The 20,158-nt window shown below is 39.1% G+C and overlaps 1 protein-coding gene across 3 annotated transcripts in view; it reads right to left on the bottom strand.

Annotated features, from left to right (window-relative positions):
- Positions 1-19,648, bottom strand: part of PIAS1 (protein inhibitor of activated STAT 1) — a 127,970-nt gene extending 108,322 nt beyond the window's left edge. Inside the window, exons 1-2 of one of the 3 annotated variants that reach the window (XM_059890308.1) lie at positions 19,613-19,648; positions 6,071-9,666 (exon numbers count right to left, since the gene is read on the bottom strand). Coding sequence is in view for 2 of the 3 variants with exons in the window: in XM_005211290.3 (XP_005211347.1) it covers positions 18,838-19,014 (177 nt within the window). In the remaining variant the exon portion in view is untranslated. Of the gene's footprint in view, positions 1-6,070; positions 9,667-18,837 lie in introns of all 3 variants that reach the window. The other 2 variants (XM_005211290.3, NM_001075396.2) reach the window with 2 other exon arrangements.
- Positions 19,649-20,158: the final 510 nt, after the last annotated feature.

Genomic DNA, 20,158 nt, shown 5'->3' with positions numbered 1-20,158 from the left:
TAGCCTTTGTCTTCTGAATTACAATGTTAAACACTTCTATGTCCCAGCAGTCAGCTCAACACATCTAAACTTAACAAATCAAACTTCTCTCAAACCACTTAACCAGTTATTCAAGCCAGAAAACTTCTATGCCACCTTCTCCCTCACTCACGTCTATTTTCCAAGTCACATCAATCCTACCACTTTAAATGTCTATTACCACTTTAATTCGGACTACCATGATCCCTTTCCTAGATGTCTGTAAGAAATTCTCCTTGTCTCCACTATTATCTTTTCAAGTCATTCTTCACACTAGAGGTCTATTCTAAAATAGAAAGATGATCATGTCACTCCTGAGCTTAAATCTTTCATGATTAGCCACTAGACTAAGGATAAAGGGCAAATTTCTCAGCATGGCCTAAGAGATCCTTCATGATCCAGTCTTGGACACTGCCGCTAAAAGCCCTGTTAACCAGCTTTCCATCCTCCAGGACTTTCATACACATGCTGTTTTTTAATACCTCTCCTCTCCTCTCCCATCCTAATCTTCTTCTAGTTAATTTCAACTCATTCAGGTCACACCTTATAAGTCATCAACTTTGGGATACTTTCCACAGGCTATCCTCAATATTAGTAAATTTACCTTCTTACGTGCTCTACAATTTAACCCAACACAGTTCTCATGCCAAAATGTAGAGAAGCCTTATTTACTTGTCTGCTGCTGCTGCTAAGTCGCTTCAGTCGTGTCCGACTCCGTGCAACCCCATAGATGGCAGCCCACCAGGCTCCTCCATCCATGGGATTTTCCAGGCAAGAACACTGGAGTGGGGTGCCATTGCCTTCTCCGATTTACTTGTCTACTTTCTACCAAACCACAAGCTCAGTCTATACAAACTGTTTTGTTCACTGTCAATGAATATGAGTAACAATGTTCTGGCATCTCGAATATTATAAACCATATTGGCAGTGTAAGCCTATTAGAAGTAATATATATTCTCTCACAAATAAGGACATTACATAATTCTGATCAGTGCCTACTCAGCATGCTACTGCTATTTAAACAGTAACTTACTTAATTTGGACAGGTAAAGAATTTTGTTCTTAATCCTACAAAAATGGGGGAGTTACAGAAACTTCTCCAGTTGCAGAAATGTAGGGTTGAGAGAGAGACTGACATATAATCAAAAAGGCCATCTGACTAAAACTGAAAAGGGAAATTAAGATACGAGGCCAATTTAGGGGTTGTTAATATCAGCATGAAACTATGAGAGTCTGAAATAATAAGGGTGATAACAGGGAAGGGAAGGAAGGCACAACATTTAAAATATTTGACAAGACTTGGAAGTGAAGGATGTAGCTCAGATGGCTCAGAAATACACACAGTTTGCCTTCCTTGAGTGCCCAAACTAGGTCAGGTCTCCTTGTTACATGTGCTTATAGAATTTTGTTCTTTTCCTTTACAGAATTTAGTACAGTTTCAGACTCATAATTTCAACATGAGAAGTTCTGATAACAATTTGGCTCCAGCTGTCCACAATTACATCACTCTGTCATATAGAAATCCAGACATGGCTCTGCTGGATGTGCGATAAACATGCCTCAGTGTCTCTCATTACCTTTTCTCACGCTGTTCCCTCTGCTTGAAACAATCTCCCTGCAATCAAAACCTTTCGAGAAGTCTCCTCTTTTGAGGACCAGTTTAAAATAAGCCTGGCCAGAAGTGACTAGTCTTCCTCTCATGAATATACTGTTAACTGTTTACACAGTTATTCTTTTATAGCTTTTTATTACAGTTGTTCTAGACATTTCTCTCCTCCACAAGAAAGGCAAAACTCCCTGAGGTTAGCTCTGGGGTGGCAGTGCAGAGGTAGGTGTGAAAAGGCTGAAGAGAAGGAAACTGCAAGCACAAACAGCGGCAGAGGAGAAGGTAGCAGGAATTCAACAAAAGTAAGTCTAAGAACACCACCCACGCCCTCTCCTAAAGGAGTCTTATACTGGGTACAACAGACTACAGCCTTTCCTCCTGCTCCTCATGTCAGTTATTGGCAATATTATTTCTAGAAATCAATGCCCAAAAGAAATACAATGTAAGCCACAATGGTTAGCCACACATGGAATTTAAAATTTTCCACTAATCACTTTTTTTTTTTTTTTAGATGAAATTCAGATACCTTTATTTGGCTAGATTCTCATCAAAATTTTCTGTCTGATATTCATATTTAAGTTAACTTCAGCCCTGAAAATTTGCTGATGTTTAGATAACACGCATAAATATGTCATAGGGAATATAAATCATAATCATGACATATATGGAGTGCTTTTTCAGAAACTGTGTAAATTAAATACTTATACCTTATTTCATTTTCAAAATGATCATATAAAACCACAACTCTTATGACCCCTGTTTGATAGGGAAGGAAACTGAGGGTTGGAGATTTTTTACTTGTCCAATTGTGAACTATGGAGACGGGACTTAGACTCTGAAGTCTTTGCTGGATTATACTGCCTTGTGGATGACCAAATACCATTAAAAACTAACAAAAAGAGCATCAACATGATTCTAATGAAGGATGTCAAAAGGTACACATTTTACTCCCAACTCTTCCATTTCACCCAGTACTTGAGGGAATCATTGGGAGAGGTGAGGTGAAACCGCCTTTTTCGTTCTGATAAATGAACACAGCTGCCTAATTTAAAATAATTTTGGCTCTACCACTGGACTTCATGTATCATTTTTACTGGTTATACTATTTAAGTTAAATTTAGATGATGTTGTTGGTTGGTCTCTAAGTTGCGTCCAACTATTTTGCAACCCAGTTGACTGTAGCCCACTGGCCTCCTCTCTCCATGGGGTTTTCCAGGCAAGAATATTGGAGTGGGTTGCCATTTCCTACTCCACACTAATCACTCTTTAAAAAGTAAAGAGAAAAAGGTAAAATTCATAGTATATTTTGCTTAACGCAGTATATATCCAAAGTAGTATCATTCAAACATATAATCAATATAAAACAACTGAAATATATTCCTTTATTTCCACGCTATGTCTTCAAAATCTAGTGTATCTTTTTCTCACAGCCACATCTCAAATGTGCAATAGCTACAAATACAATAAATAAACCACAATGGAAAAGAATATGAAAAAGAATATACATATATACACATATATGTGTGTGTATAACTGAATCACTTTGCTGTACAGCAGAAATTTATAAATGAACTATACTTCAATAACATTTTTTAAAAGCAAAAATAAAAAAGTAACTGAACAATGCAGCTCTAAAATAATATTCACCCTGTCATTCACTGGCTCCAAACCAATACCCTGGGCTGTATCTGACTCTTGCTCATTACTGTCCAACCTCACACACGTACTTCCATGGCCTCACCTTAGATCTTTGCACCAAAACCTGTACCACCTTCAAAAATCACCAATTCAAATACTCCACTCTCCAACTACCACCTATTCTTACGTGCTTAAGCACCTTCACTCCAACAACTCAACTTTATCATGACCTCCAGTTAAGTGATGTTTATCACTCTCTACCCCTTCAGCTTAGATTCCTTTTTTTTTTTTTTTGGTGGGGGGGGCATGGTATAGCATTAAACATTCCTGTGCAAAATCCCCTTCCCCACTCTATGCCTGGCACACTCTACCTGTTCTAACTTTACAACTCAGGCAGACAGAAGAATGCATGCACACAGGCAAAGAGATGTTACAATACACTCATAATCATCCATCTCAATAGGTATAGGCATCCTACTAAATTTTCCAGTAACCAGCAAACTTCCCACAGAAAGATAACTTGTGCATCTTTCCCTTGTTCCTGTCATATCTCCTTTCCCCCAATACTACCTTTAGGAAGCATAGCACTAATGTCAGTCACTCAGTCATGTCTGACTCTTTTCGACCCTTGGATTAAAGCCCACCAAGCTCCTCTGTCCATGGAATTCTCCAGGCAAGAATACTGGAATGGATATTCCCTTCTCCAAAGGATCTTCCCAACCCAGAGATTGAACCTCATTCTCCTGCACTGCAGGCAGATTCTTTACTGTCTGAGCTGCCAGGGAAGCCCACTTAGGACGCATGCATAAAACCAATGACTTTCTCTAACAATGTTATTTGGTATATTTGATATATATTTTTTTTAAAAACTTGCAAAATTAAACAGCATTTTTTGCTAATTATAAAAATTTAGATTCATATAAGTGCAGGAGAACCAAATTATCTTTCATATAATATATGAAAACCATATATAACCATGTAACCATATAAACCATATATAACCATATAACCAGAATCCCAGAATATAAGTTTCATGAGGGCAAAGAATCTATTTCATTCCCAACCTACTACTGAGCATCTAACCTAAGTGTCTGGTACATAAACCAGCCTTCATTTTTATTGATGGAATAAATAAGAACCTTGCTGTAAGCAACTGTGATATGAAAGACCAAACTTGAAATAGACAAAAGGAAGGGGGAGGAGAGAGTGCTTATTTGTTTTCAAGATTTAACACGGAATATCTATAGCCCAGAAAACGCATAATTATTTTTACTTTACATAAGACTTTTAAAAGTGTATCAAACAAAACAATGGACAAAAATCAAATATAACTTTCAATGGTTTGCATGTGTGCGTGCTAAGTAGCTTCAGTCATGTCCGACTCTTTATGACCCTATGGACTACAGCCCACTAGGCTCCTCTGTCCAAGGGATTCTCCAGGCAGGAATACTGGAGTGGGTTGCCATGACTTCCTCCAGGGGATCTTCCTGACCCAGGGATCAAACCATTGTCTCTTACATCTCCTGCATTGGCAGGCAGGTTCTCTACCACTAGTACCACCCAGGAAACCCTTTAATGGTTTTTCCTTTAACGGTTTAGGCATCCACTAAAAAGCTAGATTTCTCCTATAACTGATTTAATGTCTTCATAAACTATACCACAAACACATATAAATCTAAGCACTTCTAAAGACTCAACCAAGTGTGGATCACTGTGGCCATTAACCAAAGCCTCCTTTTCTTCCCCAAACATCACTGAGCATAATTAATAGATTCCATGGGCATGAATATCTGCCACGGTTACATATATTTTCAAAATGAGGTCTCCACTTGTGGAATCCTTCTCTTCAAAAAATGCTATGTCACATTTAAAAATTTATAGAATTGTGATATAATTAATAGTTTAATTAGAAGCAATGGCTTAAAAACCACCTTACAAGTAAATAATACACAAAACTATTATTTCACTGCTAGTTTTGATTTTTAAAGTAAAACATATGAATCAAGCTGCACGGAGGAAGTGGGGAGGAAACAGGATGTGGTTGCACAAAAGAAGGCCTCAAAGTTTTGGAATACTCTGTTAAGTCTGGTGTTTGTTTTACCAGTCATCTATAAGTTACACATTGCTCTACAAAGTTATACATATTATTCTGCATATATATTTATTTTTCTAAAGCAACCTAGCTTTCTCTCAGAAAAGAACACAATTCCTATTAACACTCAATATAAATCCTAATTGAACACTAGCAAATATTTTGTATCATAAGTTTTGCAGCAAGTTTACAACGTCTTCCCATTAAACACAAAATGACCATACACAAATATCTATCATACTCCCTCCCTAAAAGGAAGCATTGGAAGAGCTGATGCTGAAGCTAAAGATCCAATACTTTGGCCACCTGATGCAAAGAGCCGACTCAGAAAAGATCCTGATGCTAGCAAAGATTGAAAGCAGGAGAAGGGGATGACAGAGGACAAGAAGGTTGGATGGCATCACCAACTCAATGGACATGAGTTAGAGTAAACTCCAGGAGATGGTGAAGGACAGGGAAGCCTGGCATGCTGCAGTCCATGGAGTTGCAAAGAGTTGGACACGACTGAGTGACTGAAGAACAAAAAGGAAGCATAAAGAATAAAGGAAGAAAAAAAATTAATTCACAAGCTCAAGGAACAATAATTGGTTGCTTAAAAGAAAAAAAAGAAAAGAAAATGCACAGGTCCATTTCTCTGACCAAACACAGAAAAGGAAAAGAAGAAAATTACTTACGGGTTAATACAAGAAAATTTCTCAGAAATAAAAGACAAGTACCTCCAGTCTGCGCCACCAAATACTTCAGCACAATGAACGAAAAAATATCCATACACAGTTTCCATATCATGAAGTTTGAGCACATATCATAAAGCTCCTAAAACTTCCAGACAGGTCACTTGCAAAGGTTCAAGAACTGCAACATTGCTCTTTACTCCATACAATACGGAAATCATCTTTAGCTTATGAGAGTAAAGAAGAGAAAATGTCTATTCAGAATTATATCATACTTCAAACTGGAGTTTCAATCAACAGATAAAACAAATGTTCAATTTTCTGAAAAGCTAAGATTTGTCAAAGATTTAACAGAAACTGAGTAAAATGGTTAATTTCAATGTTCACTTATTTAAATTTCTCCTGCTCCTAAAGATTTTGACTACTTTAACTTAGTTTGGCAAAAAAAAGAAAAAAAAAACCCAAAACAATACTTTTTAAAAACCATGGGGCAGGAAGGGTTGTGGGCAGGGGCAGACAGCTGGACAAAAGAGATACAGGAATCTAAAAACCTGTATACATAAATTTTTCAAAATAAAAAGCTATTTTTATTACTCAAAATCATTCACATGGGAAAGTTGAGGAGAAACAATTAACTTTCTTAACTATGTCAGGAATGCAGAGATTCAAAGCTAAGTAAAAGGTAGAGATCAATTACGCATGGCTCTACTGCCCATCTTAAGCAGATAATTTACACAAAATAGTACATGTCCATCTCCATCATCCTGATTCCTTTCCGTCAAGAACCGTGTCTTAATTATCTTTGTATACTGATGATTAACACAGCACCAGGCACACAATACACACTCAAATATTTACTGAATAAATGAGTATAAGAAAAGGCCTAACTATATAGAAAGTAAAATATTCTCTTCAATACTACATTTTTAACGTGACATAGACTATAAAAAGGAAAGTATTAAAGGATCAGTTTTTAAATAAAATGAAAAAATTATTTTCATATTAACGAGGTATAATTGTGTGTCCTGCATGCTTACTTCTTCAAATACTCTATAAAGAAACAGAAAGTGAAGTCGCTCAGTCATGTTTGACTCTTTGTGACCCTATGGACTGTAGCCCACCAGGCTCCCCTGTCCATGGGATTTTCCAGGCAAGAATACTGGAGTGGGTGCCATTTCCTTCTCCAGGGATTGAATCTGGGTCTCCCACGTTGCAGGCAGACTCTTTACCGTCTAAGTCACCAGGGAATCCCCTTCAAATACTCTCAACTCATAGCTAATTAATAAGAAGAGCTTGCTCTTCATATCAATATCCTTTTCCCCCTTAACTGTATTTGCAGAATTACCTTCAATAGAGGACAAACTCCCTGAATTCCAACAGTATTCACAGTATCCTCACCACCGCCACCAGCCTCGCTGTATGCACACAAACACACATCACCTTCAGACTCCATTCCTTCAAATGGGTTAAGCAATTAGGATGACAGATGTCTGAACAACAAAAAAATGCATCACTTTTAACAAAGCTACAAAGAAAACTGAAATCTGTATGCAAAACAAGATGTCCAGTATCACCCTCCACACTCTGCAGAATCACCTGTTAAAATCGGCAGTTTCCAGAGAATAACTCAGTACAGTCTGAAGTGTTTACCTATAAGAAAACATGTTCTAAGCAACTAATCAACCTGTAAGTAACAAAATTCAACCTACACAATAATTTTAACACATTAATAGTTTATATGCAAATATGACTAATTATAAATGAGTCTTACCTATATACTTTCCACTGGGCATGGCAAAGTTGCCACTTATAAAAACTTAAAAATACTTGCCACATATACCAAGAAGTAACTTTTTTAAAGTAGTATGAAATTAAGGGTTATTATTTTCAATCCTTCACCCTTCCCAGTAGTCTCAACTATAGCTGGCCTGACCATCTAAAGAGGGAAAATTAACAGCAATTCCAAAATTCATGTTCTTTGCTCTAATTACGATCAATTCAAAATGCTTTAGAAAAGATCTTTCACCTTTAAGATGCTACTTTATTTTGATATATTAGAATAATTTTTGTGACAAAAATCCTCCTTTTCCAATCTTAATTTGACATCCTGCAGAAAGATGCTTGAGATACAGAGGCTGAAGTTTTTCAAATAAAGAAGAGTAGAAAGTGAAAAGCATTCAGTCCTGTAATCTCTAGGTCCCACTTTAATACGACAGAGAAAGGGAGAAAACAAAATAGGTCAGATGCAAATCAGCCATCTTATATATATGCAGTAAGAGCTAATAATGGGGCTTCCCAGGCTGTACAATGGTAAAGAATGCAAAAGTGATGAGCGTTCCATTCCTGGGTTGGGAAGATCCCCTGGAGGAGGAAATGGCAACCCACTCCAGTATTCTTGCCTGGGAAATCCCATGGACAGAGGAGCCTGGTGGGCTACGGTCCATGAGGTTGCAAAGAGTCAGACACAACTGAGCACGTACGGATGAAAGAGCTAATAAGATCTGCTAAAGAGGAAATTATCGACTAAAATTGGGCTAGAGGACATCTGTATGGATTTTTCATTTATTCAAGCTATTTCCATCCCCTACTATAGAAAAAAAAAATGGCAATAAAGGGTTGAGACATAGCCTTGAAAAAATAAAAAATCACGCAATTCCCACACCATTACTGACTGAAAGTATTGGAGCACATTTATTCAGTTCAGTTCAGTTGCTCAGTCGTGTCTGACTCTCTGCCACGCCGTGGACTGCAGCATGCCAGCCTTCCCTGTCCATCACCAACTCCCGGAGCCTACTTAAACTCACGTCCATTGAGTCCGTGATGCCAATCAATGCAATGGAAACCATTACTACTTAGCATTTTTACTATAGAGACACAGGATACAATTAAACAGCTCTGCTTAGCAAACTTGCCTTGAAAATGGATCACTGTTATCTATAAGTACAACTTTTTTCTTTTAAATGATAAAAAATATCATGGATAAGAAGATGAGAATGATATTCCCATTTTAAGCTACACTGTGTATCTTACATAAGAGTGTTCAAGGTCTCAAAAGTTTTGACTCTCTGGGTTTTTTATAGTCTTGAAAATAGAGGATTCCCCCCTCCAAAAAATACTCTGATTAAATCTATTCATGTTTACTGTATTAGAAGTTAAAACTGGAATTGTTGTCTAATGGATATAATTTTAATTTTATAGAACATTCTGGATATTGGTTGCATAACAATGTAAATATATTTAATAGTATTAAACTATATACACTTAAAAGTGGATAACAAGTAAATTTCAAGTTACGTATATATTACCATAACTTAAAACTTTTAAAGAAAAAACAGAAAATTTTGAAAGATTCATTGTCATTTAAAATATAATACATTGCTTGTTAAATCAAAATATTAAACTATTCAAAAACAAAAAAAGCAAAAACAGTCTTTATTTGACATTTTTGCAAAGCTCTTTAATGTTTGGTTTAATAAAGACAGATTCATTTTCATATCCACTTTCACATCCAATCTGCTTCAGGTTGTTCTGACTGGAGTACATGAAGAAAATTCAGCCGCATGCAGATATGTAGTGAGAAAAGATGCAATATTTCAACAGCTCTCCCAGGTAACTGGGGCTTCCCTGGTAGCTGAATCCACCTGCAATGTGAGAGACCTGGGTTCGAATCCTGGCTTCAGAAGATCCTCTGGTGCAGGAAATGGCAACCCACTCCAGTATTCGTGACTGAAAAATTCCATGGACATAGAAACCTGGCAGGCTACAGTCCATGAGGTTGCAAAGAGTGGGATACACAAAGTGACTTCCACATTCTTTTTTTCAGATACGGATATTCTTTCATTCTTCACCAAAACTCAAGAAGTGGCAGTTTCTTAAAGGCTGCTCCAATATGGAATGTGAATCAATGAACACTTCCTACTCTTATGTACTGAAATCCATTGATCTATCTTACATTTCCAATGGAGCATTTTACCATTTTGCAATACCATGCATTGATTATTTAGAAAATAATAGTTGAAAGTTATGTAGTCCTGCCAAGGTTGATTTTGACCCTTTTACTGTACAACTTTGCTATATGACATTCATTAATAGCACCACTGATCTTATCCCCCCCAAAAAGTATTGAGAAACTATCAAGCTCAAAGTGGTAAACACAAGGCTCCCCAAAATTCTATTTTCACTTGAGAGCCAGAATTTATCATTAGCAACAAATACTGTCAGTGTGTCTTGTGGTACAAACTCACTTGATTTAGTTTTGAGAAAATGTCTGCCAAATACCCAAGTCTTCGTACTTTGTCAGCCTTTCAAATAAAACGGTATCCCATTTAAAAAGCAGCTGGTTCAGCATGCAACTCAAAACCTGTACTAGTTCTTTTTCTTGAATTAACCATCAGATTTGGTGTTTAGTAAAAGCGGTTTACAGGACTTTCATCACACAAAATATACTTTAAAATGTGCTCAAGGATTGAGACATAATAAAATTAAGTTTTACTGCTTCATCATCTTAATTCCAAGTACATGATGATGTTCCAAACTAGTACAGTTTAATACTACTGCCTTAATTCACACAATTTTACCCACCACTGATTATGCAAATGCCAATGTAGCTAATGGGCTTCCCTGATGTCTCAGATGGTAAAGAATCTGCCTGCAATGTAGGAGACCTGGGTTCAATCCCTGGGTCGAGAAGATCCCCTGGAGAAGGGAATGAGTACCCACTCCAGTATTCTTACCTGGAGAATCCCCATGGACAGAGGAGCCTGGCGGGCTACAATCCATGGGGTCACAAAGAGTCGGACATGACAGAATGACTACCACTTTCAATATAGCAAATAATGCCTTACTTTTACTGAGAAAAGTTTTGACCTGGAGGATCCCCAGAAAGAGTCTGGAAAACTAACAGAGGTCTGGGAAACAGACTTTGAGAACCACTGTAATAGCTGATGCATTACTTGGGTGATTAAGAAACAAGTATTTTTGGTCCATATCCCTCTGTGAGAGTGTTTAAATACACGTTTACACGGTGATAGGCTTCCCAGGTGGTGTGCTATTGCTAAAGAACCTACCTGCCAGTGCAGGAGACATAAGAGACAAAAGTTCAATCCCTGGGTCGGGAAGATCCTCTGGAGGAGGAGGGCATGACAATCCACTCCAGTATTCTTGCCTGGAGAATCCTATGGACAAAGGAGCCTAGCAGCCTACAGGCCATAGAGTCACTAAGAGTCTGACATGACTGAAGTGACTTAATAGTAGCAGTTACATGACAACATTCTCAAACCAACTGATACCTAGCACTTCATTCACAGTCATAACTCAAACATATAATGAGTGACAGAATATGACAGATACTTCCTAAATAAATAACAAATAATTACCAAATACCTACCATGTTAGACTCTGAGCTAGGTGCTTCTACATTCCCTTTTTGGGGTAACTCACAGAAGCCCACAGACCAGACTGATAATTTTAATATATGAGAAAAATATTTACCCTGAAATATTTCAGATCTTATTTTTTAGATTACACTTATGTGGCTACAAGAAAAAGTCTTAAAATTCACCATAAAGCATAAGATAGCATGTTTAAATTCTATTTTAAGCAGTATGCCATGAAGCTAAGAACAGGCTTGCTCACATTCAAAAACCCAAATACAAAATGAACTGCTCTGGCTGTGTACTGCGAGCGCGCCATAAAGAGCCTGCATTCCATTCTCCTCAAGCCAAACAACCCTTACCTGCAACAGTTTTCATTCCTATTCTTACGGGAACCTCAAATATAACTTTACTGGAGTTACATTAAACATTGTCAACTATTAAAAAAATTTAGCAAAACCATCAAGACAAGTTAACAATTTTTAGACATATACACTGATAAATCCACAAGCTAAACCTTTACAAATATACATATGAAATATCTGCATTGTAAAAAAGAGAAACATTCTCACTTTGGAACATGCAATGGAAAGAGCTTCAACATAGTATACTGTTAAGTGAAAAAAGCAAGTCAAAGTATACCATGTATAATAAGATTATGTATAGCAATGTATGTACATTCATTTAATAAATACTGAGTTCTATGTCCCTAATTTGATTCAAACCTAGACATATACAATAAATTACAAATGCTAGACACAATTAAATGTCCACACACAGAAAAATGAATACACAAATGGCTACATATGATTCCATTTATATGAAGTGTTCAATATAGGCAAATTTATAGGGCAGAAAGCAGATAAGCAGTTGCCTGAGGGTGAGTGAGTTGTGGGCAATAGGGGTGATAGCTAAAGAATGCAAGATTTCTTGGAAGGGGAAGGGAAAAATATCCTGAAATTGGTTGCAGTAATAGTTACACAACTTTGTGAATATATTAATATTAAAGTACCATTTAATTGTGCACATAAATGGATGAAATGCATGGTATGTGAATTATACCTCAATAAGCTTATGTTCTTTCCGCCTCAAAAAATAGGATACCAAAGTGGTTGCAAGGGGTGAAGTGTGGGTGGGGTGAAAATGAAGACTTAAAATTTTACTCTACTTACTGCTGTATCATTACAATGAGAAATATATTTATTATCTATATAACTTAAATGTGAAAGGTAAACCTAAAACAGTCTTCCAAGACAGCATATTAAAAAGCTGAGACACTACTTTACCAACAAAGGTCCATCTAGTCAAAGCTATGGTTTTTCCAGTGGTCATGTATGGATGTGAGAGTTGCACTATAAAGAAAGCTGAGCACCGAAGAATTGATGCTTTTGAAATGTGGTGTTGGAGAAGACTCTTGAGAGTCCCTTGGACTGCAAGGAGATCCAACCAGTCCATTCTGAAGGAGATCAGTCCTAAATATTCATTGGAAGGACTGATGCTGAAGCTGAAACTCCAATACTTTGGCCACCTGATGCAAAGAACCGACTCACTGGGAAAGACTGATGCTGGAAAGATTGAAGGCGGGAGAGAAGGGGACGACAGAAGATGAGATAGTTGAATGGCATCAGCGACGCGATGGACAAGAGTTTGAGTAGGCTCTGGGAATTGGTGATGGACAGGGAGGCCTGGTGTGCTGCAGTGCATGGGGTCGCAAAGCGTCAGACACAGCTGAGTGACTGAACTGAACCGAAAACAGTCTTCATGAATTATTCTGGATTCATCTACGAAGCAGCCATGAAAAAAAGTGTGACAATATGACCCTATCTCAGAACACTGACAACTTAAGACTGTTACATAAATATATGCATCTGCCCCCTCACTAACAGAAACAAATCTTGAATGGAATTTGACAAACGTATCTTAGGCACCTACTGTGTCCGTGTCCATAGCGTAGGGCTAAGGGAAAACAGAGTGGCATACAAAGCAGAACACTAGTCAACATGAAAAAAGCAAACTAGCTCTGGCTTTAAGGAAAAGACTTTTGCTGTACAGTGGAGGAGGCAAAACACACACACAAAATGTACTGGGGTCAGACTAGAAAATCTTGAATACCAAACTGAGAGCTAAAGCTTTATCCTGATTTCAATGAAAAGCCAGTGGAGTGACAGGATGAAAGGAGTGTTTGGGGAACACTGACCTTTGGGCAACCAAAGCGGGAAATTAAAAGAAGAGAAGAATAGCAGGAAAGGTAAGAAAGAGATGAAGTTTTTGAAAACAGGAACATGTACAACAGTCCTATGAAAGTTATTGATATTTCAAAGTTACCAGCTAATGTTCAAAGGGTTTGTTTTGTTTCTTAATCTAAGGTGAAGCAGAAAAGGAAAAGATTTCTTCATTTTGATGAATTTCAGAAGTTCATGACAAAGAATGAAGTTTTACCAGAAGATTCTGAGGGGAGGGGAGACTTAGGGAGTTTTTTTCATGTGCTACCATGAAACGAAGAGTAGACGGAATCAAAACCAACAGGAGTTCCACAATTTTTAACATGGAAGAGGAAGTAGTAGTCACAAAGTCACAAACACTTTGTAGGAAGAGTAGCAAAAAATGCATAATAATTAGCACTATTTCTTAAATTGTAGCAAAGGAAAACTTAATATTTTAAAATTTCTCTATCACCTACCTCCAAAAAATCCTAGTCATACAATTTGTTACATAAATGCTGAAGATTTAGGTGAGGACCGAATTTAACATGTCAAAATTTAGAGTTTGATCAATTTCATATCTTTAATTTCATCAGCTGCTCCTTCCACAGTGCAGTACTTTTCAGATATTGCACAAGTAATATTTTTAATTCAACTCACATACTTTTATTAACTGATTTAACCCATAAGGTTCTTTAAAACAGAATAAATGTTTTCACTGCCAAAGGAACCTCCTCGCTGTAACAGCCTCCCCGAAACAATGTCACCTACCAATTTTATAATATGGCAACACTTTGCTTTGAGATTAAAAACACAGCTAAAGCAAATATTCTCAAAATCTATTTCTATTTTCATAATCTATTTCATACTTTATCAAATGTTCTGATTCAGAACATTTATATAATGTTGACTTAATCTATCTTTGCCATCATTTTATAACCTTATCTGACAGATTTATAGGAACAGAAATAAGAAAGGTATAGACAACGAACAAATCAAAAATTACTTTTCATTGAACACTTCACCTAATCAAAACACTATTTGCACTGTTCCTGAAGCACAAAAAACGGTCTGTAGAATACATACATTTAGTTAGAATAAAACACTGGCAAACTTTTGTATCAGGCTGTTTGTCAAGTCATTGTTTAAAAAAGCAAAAAGTGGAAGTAACCCATTGTCCAATGATAGGGTGTATGTGTGTTAGTCAATGACTCGTGTCCAACTCTGTGACCCCGTGGACTGTACCCCGTCCATGGAATTATCCGGGCAAGAATACTGGAGTGGGTTCATTTCCTTCTCCAGGGGATCTTCCTAACCCAGGGATCAAACCCAGGTCTCCTTCATTGCAGGCAGATTCTTTACCATCTGAGCCACCAGAGAAGTCCAATGACAGGGTATCAGCTGAATAAAAGACAATGTTACCTTTCAAATGATCAGAGAGACCTCTACTGACTACCCTGGAAAGACAGCCATGAAAACAGCAGATTACAAATAAAGAGTATGAGCTCTCTTTTGTGTTGAATATACATATGCATTTGCTCTAAGAGAGAAAGTCTAAATGGATACCCAGATGCTAACCATGATATTTCTAAGTACTGAGATTACAGGTGCTGTTCATTTTTGTGCTTACTTTTCAGTATTCTCTGAGGTTTTCTCAAGTAAAATGATATCTGCAAGAATTAATGCCTATGATTCCAACTAAAAAACTCCAAACTCTTCCCTGCAAAAAGCCCAAGGAATATCCAAAAATACCTTGGCACAGAGCAAGAGGGAAAGTATTAGCAACAACATAACTAGAATTCTTTGTGAGCGAGGCACCCTCAAGGGTTCCAGGACTGACATGGCACCTTGAAGGCAGCCTACAGCACAGAGTTTTGAAATCACAAGTCCTAGGCTTAAATGCCTGCCACTTTCATGTGTATGACCTTGGACTAGTCATTTACCCTTTCCTGGCATACTTTATCAATAAAAGGGAGATACTACTTGCCTTTCCTATCTCAAAGAACTGATGGAAAAATCAAATGAGATAATGTGATACATTAAGAACTGCAAAGTACCATATAAGGTATTATTCAAATACATATATTAAAAAACAAACAAAACCAAGGTACTTGATGCCACAGCAGAATACACTAAAACCAATTCTATGACGTAATGACCAGCAGTTTTGTTTTTTAAGACTACGTCTCGTTATAAACACTGCAGTTTTTCAGAAACTTAGACAATTCTTCCCATTCCTACTACAACTCTAAGCCATTTTCTTTTCTTATCCCTCGTTACGAGCAAGAAAGGGTACAAATTACCCTGAACTCAAAAGCCTTTCCAAGAACCCTGGAGTAGCACGTTGATGGAGTTCACCAGGAGAAACCCAAGGTTAATCAGCTATGGACTCACCACTAAGCACTACTGCAATCAACCGGGATTACAAGAGACTCTTTGAAGAGAAAGACAATACGATCACCCCGGAGAAAACAGCAGAGCAACAGGAGATATTTCAAAACGATTATATGAAATACTTAAAAACCAGAGTGTCTTACAAATTGTTTTTAAATGCTGTTCATAAAAATGGTGATTTAAAACAAAAACCATCCAAATGTGGCACTTCAGCAAGGCAAGTTATGGAGATTCAAATCAAACTCATGAATAAACTGTCAGATTTACTTGCTTCCATCTAAAATAAAAGCAGACAAATTACACCACAAAGACCAAAATTAAATGGCTAGTTCTTGAAAACAGAGAGGCAGAATACAACAACATAATTTACTGACAGGCTTGTATAGATACTACTTTTAAAGGTATGGTTTTTAAAGTTTGATTTCTCTTCCCCTTGAATTCCATTAGTTACTTCACTAAATGATAATGAATTTCTTCCTTTCCACTGTTCCTCCTGAGGTAAGATGGCAAAATAACCCAATTTGACTTAAAAAAAAAAAACTACAAATATTTTTTGCATTAAGTATTTTAAGAGAAGCTACATGAAGCTGTCAGATTAACTTCCAAGATCATCTGGCCATCACACCCTCCTGCTTTTAAACTCCTAAAGATAATAAAATGCTCACTCTCTACATTCTTACAAATGTCATTTTTGGGTACTCCCCTAATGAAAAATTAAACCTTCCATAAACAAATGAGTACAGAGAATTTTTTGATATGTATGACTCACAATCTAATTTTTATTGGCAGTATCTATAAGTGTTGCAGCTTGCACTTGCAGGAGATACAGACCTATCCATTTTTCCCATCTGAACCTGCAGATTTGTTTAGATTTAAAGGGCCTCACTAAAATGGGTCATGAGGAAAAACATTTACAACCCACATTTCTTTTTGCTATGGATTGTATTCATAATTAAGGTAACAAATCACTCTATTTACTCTAAGCCTCACAGTTGGAAATCCATTGGTATACTGTGTTGTCACCTAACACTTAAAAAATCTGAGTTTTTCTTAATTTTTACTCTGACTTTTCATTCCTTATTAGGAATAAATGCTATTTACCTCCAAAAACCACACACACACACAAAACCACTTAGAAAATGTCATTTCCAAAAGTATCTTCCAAAGCTTACTGCAGAGAAAATTATATATACACATTCTCAAATAACTATGGTAGGCGTTCCTAAGATCATCTCCTCCCCTTAAAAAAAAAAAAAAAAAAACAGCAAATGTAACCACAATCAAATATAAACAAAATATTTAACACAGCTCTCACCAACTAAGCAATTTATCACAGCTCCTCAAAGTACTTGGTACACACAATGACAGACCAGTATGTCAAGAGCAGTTATTACAATTTGAAGGAAAAAAACACTGTACAACAGAACATAATAATAGAAAAAACTCCTTTAGAAAAACTCAAGTAGATTCTGGAGAGAGCAAAACAGGAGACCAGTTTTAGAAAAATAATGTTTCCCCCCATGTGTTTAGCATTTATCTGATGCAGGCTCATTTTTGTAAAGAGAAACTTTACCTAACAAGACTCACACCAGGGATCTGATCTATCCCCAAAGGCACTTTCTTAAAATGAGAAAGAACAAAGGAGGAAATCTCCCAGCATGTGCTTTCCATACCAGTTTCTTTGGACAGCATCAAGAGTGACAACATAGCCAGCTTTACTCTGTAGTCCACGTATAACAGAACTGATTAGCCATCATTCCGAAGGATTCCTAACAAAATAAGTACTAGAATGCAAAGATCACAGCGACATAATAACTGCATTTTACAACTACAGAAAACATGTACCTTAAAGTTGCATACTTTTTTAAGAGTTAATTACCTCCAAATATTCAAATTCCTGGGGCTTTTTCATTTAAGTCCATAGTTTGAAACTAGAAAAAACGAAACCACCCATTCTCGATTTGCTCTCCCTTAATTTGCAATTAAAAGTAAATTAAAAAGAATGACGCTCAAAGGCAGAGTCTAAATATACAAATTTTGTAATGTTAACACTGAAAATTTATTGGGAAAAACGATCTCTCAGCGAAGCTTTCCACTGAGAAACTCTCCAGAAACAAACCTGCCGTTTGCCTGTTCCAGGAGTTATCGTTTCATTGTAACAGAGATAATTCTTTAAATAATTTTTACTAATTAGGAAAAGACGACTCTCCCCCCAGGATTTACAACTGTATATCCCGATCTCCACTCTGACAGCGATGTCAGTTCTCTGGGTCAGGATACAACCAGCTGCTCGGTTCACACGTAGGAAACCACAGAGAAGGGAATATCGCGTTCAGAGCCTCGAAATAATAAGCGTTAGTTAAAAACTGCTTGCTACTAAACCAAAATTATTCAAGCGGAGCCCCATTTGTCACAATCCAATCACAAGGGTTCCACCCCCCTCCCCCAACTGCTTGTGTAGTGGTATATCTGCTTCGGTAAAGAAGCCATCATCAGGTAAAGAAGATTGGGGTGGGAGAAAAAGCGGGGAAAAGGGGGCACCCTTTCATCCAATTTCGCGAGGCGTGAGTAATTGGTACAGTTGAGAGGAACGGAGGAACGTTCTATTTAACTGGAGATTGAAGTAGGATGAGGGGACAATTTCGTTCAAATCAACATGGCCAGCAAGATGTCCCTACAAACAAAAGGCAACGGGGGGATATAAACACGAACCATTCACCTCCATCAGCTATAGCATCGCCATCATGGTGTGTGCAGAGACCCCCGAAGGCTCCTCTCACCCTCCACACCAAGCCAAAAGGAAGAGATGGAAAAGAAGGGAGAGTAGCTGCTTCCCACCACCTACCATTGCTTCCAAATACACACCCTTCGAGGGGGTTTCTCCCCGCGGTTGCCCGGAATCAGAGATAAAGAGTACCGTCCCGCCCAGGCAGACTGCCCCACTACCCCCCAGTCGAACCTCAACGCCAGCCTGGGGTTCACTAAACTTTACTGGAGCTTCTCCCCTACATCCCCACTCCATCGCCCCAGGATCGCGCTGCCCACAAACGGGCACCCCGGGCGCCTACTGACAGGCGGGTAGCCGGGGAGAGCCGAGTCCGGGGCGGGGGCGGCAGGGAGCCACGGAGGGGCGGGGCGGCCAGAGCCAAGTTCCCGGGGGTCTGAGGAGAGCGCCTGACAGCAGCCTGGGACTGCAGAGGAGGAAGAGGAAGCAGCGGCGGGGAGGTTTCCCAATCCCCCCAACATGAACACCCATCCCCTGCCCCCGCTCCTCACGGGGGGCGGGGAGGCTGCCTGGAAGGTGAAGAAGCCGAGCCCCAGAGACAGCCGCGGCCCCCACCTCCGGACTCCCGATCTCTTCCCCCGCCACCCCCGCCAGAGGCGCCCACAACAATAACACGCCGGGGACGACCCGTCAGCGCCCCCGAGGCACCCGGGGCCCGCGGCCCGCCGCTGCCGGGCCCCCTCAACTGGGGCCAGGCGCGCCGATCCTCTCTACAACTCCAGGCCCATGTGGAGTCAAGCCCGAGCGGCCCCCCAGGGTCGGACCCATCCCCCCCGGCACAAGCAGCGCCGTCTCCGCGGCCGAATATTAGAAGTGAATTCGAGCTGCGCTTTACCTTTAGTTCCGCACTGTCCGCCATCTTGCGTCTGTCAGCGCAAGCGCAGTGAACCTCGCCGGGGGCCGCCGCTAGGCCCGCCCCTCTAGCCAGCCTGGCCCCGCCCCGGCCCGTCCCCTCTCTCCCCTCCACCTCCCCGGCCCGCCCCGGGCCTCCGCCCCGCTCCGGGTGCTCGCAGCCCCGCCCCGGGCACGTACAGCTGCGAGACGGGCACGTACTATTTAAATAATGGCGCCAAGCGAGGAGGTTTGACAGTTACTCCCCCTCTTTCTCCCCGCCCCCCATCCTTGCCCGGCTGGCGCCTCCAGGGAAAGGCCGGCGCTGGAGGGCTACTGGCCTGAGCCCCGCCCCTCCGCGGCCTGTGGAACCCTTCTGCAAAGCTTCTAAACCTGCAGCCACAGCAAACAGTAATGCCCCTCTCCCCTAATCAGCAAGTCCTTTTCAGCACCTGCTACCTGAGAGGCTTCACGTGGGCTGCAAATAACAATCCGTTACATTTAAAGGATCACTTGAAGCATTTCCAGGTTTATTAGCTCAGATCCTCAT

This window comes from Bos taurus, chromosome 10 (genome assembly GCF_002263795.3).
Source record: "Bos taurus isolate L1 Dominette 01449 registration number 42190680 breed Hereford chromosome 10, ARS-UCD2.0, whole genome shotgun sequence".
In the NCBI taxonomy this organism is placed as follows: domain Eukaryota; kingdom Metazoa; phylum Chordata; class Mammalia; order Artiodactyla; family Bovidae; genus Bos; species Bos taurus.
This window is presented reverse-complemented; position numbering and strand designations above follow the sequence as displayed.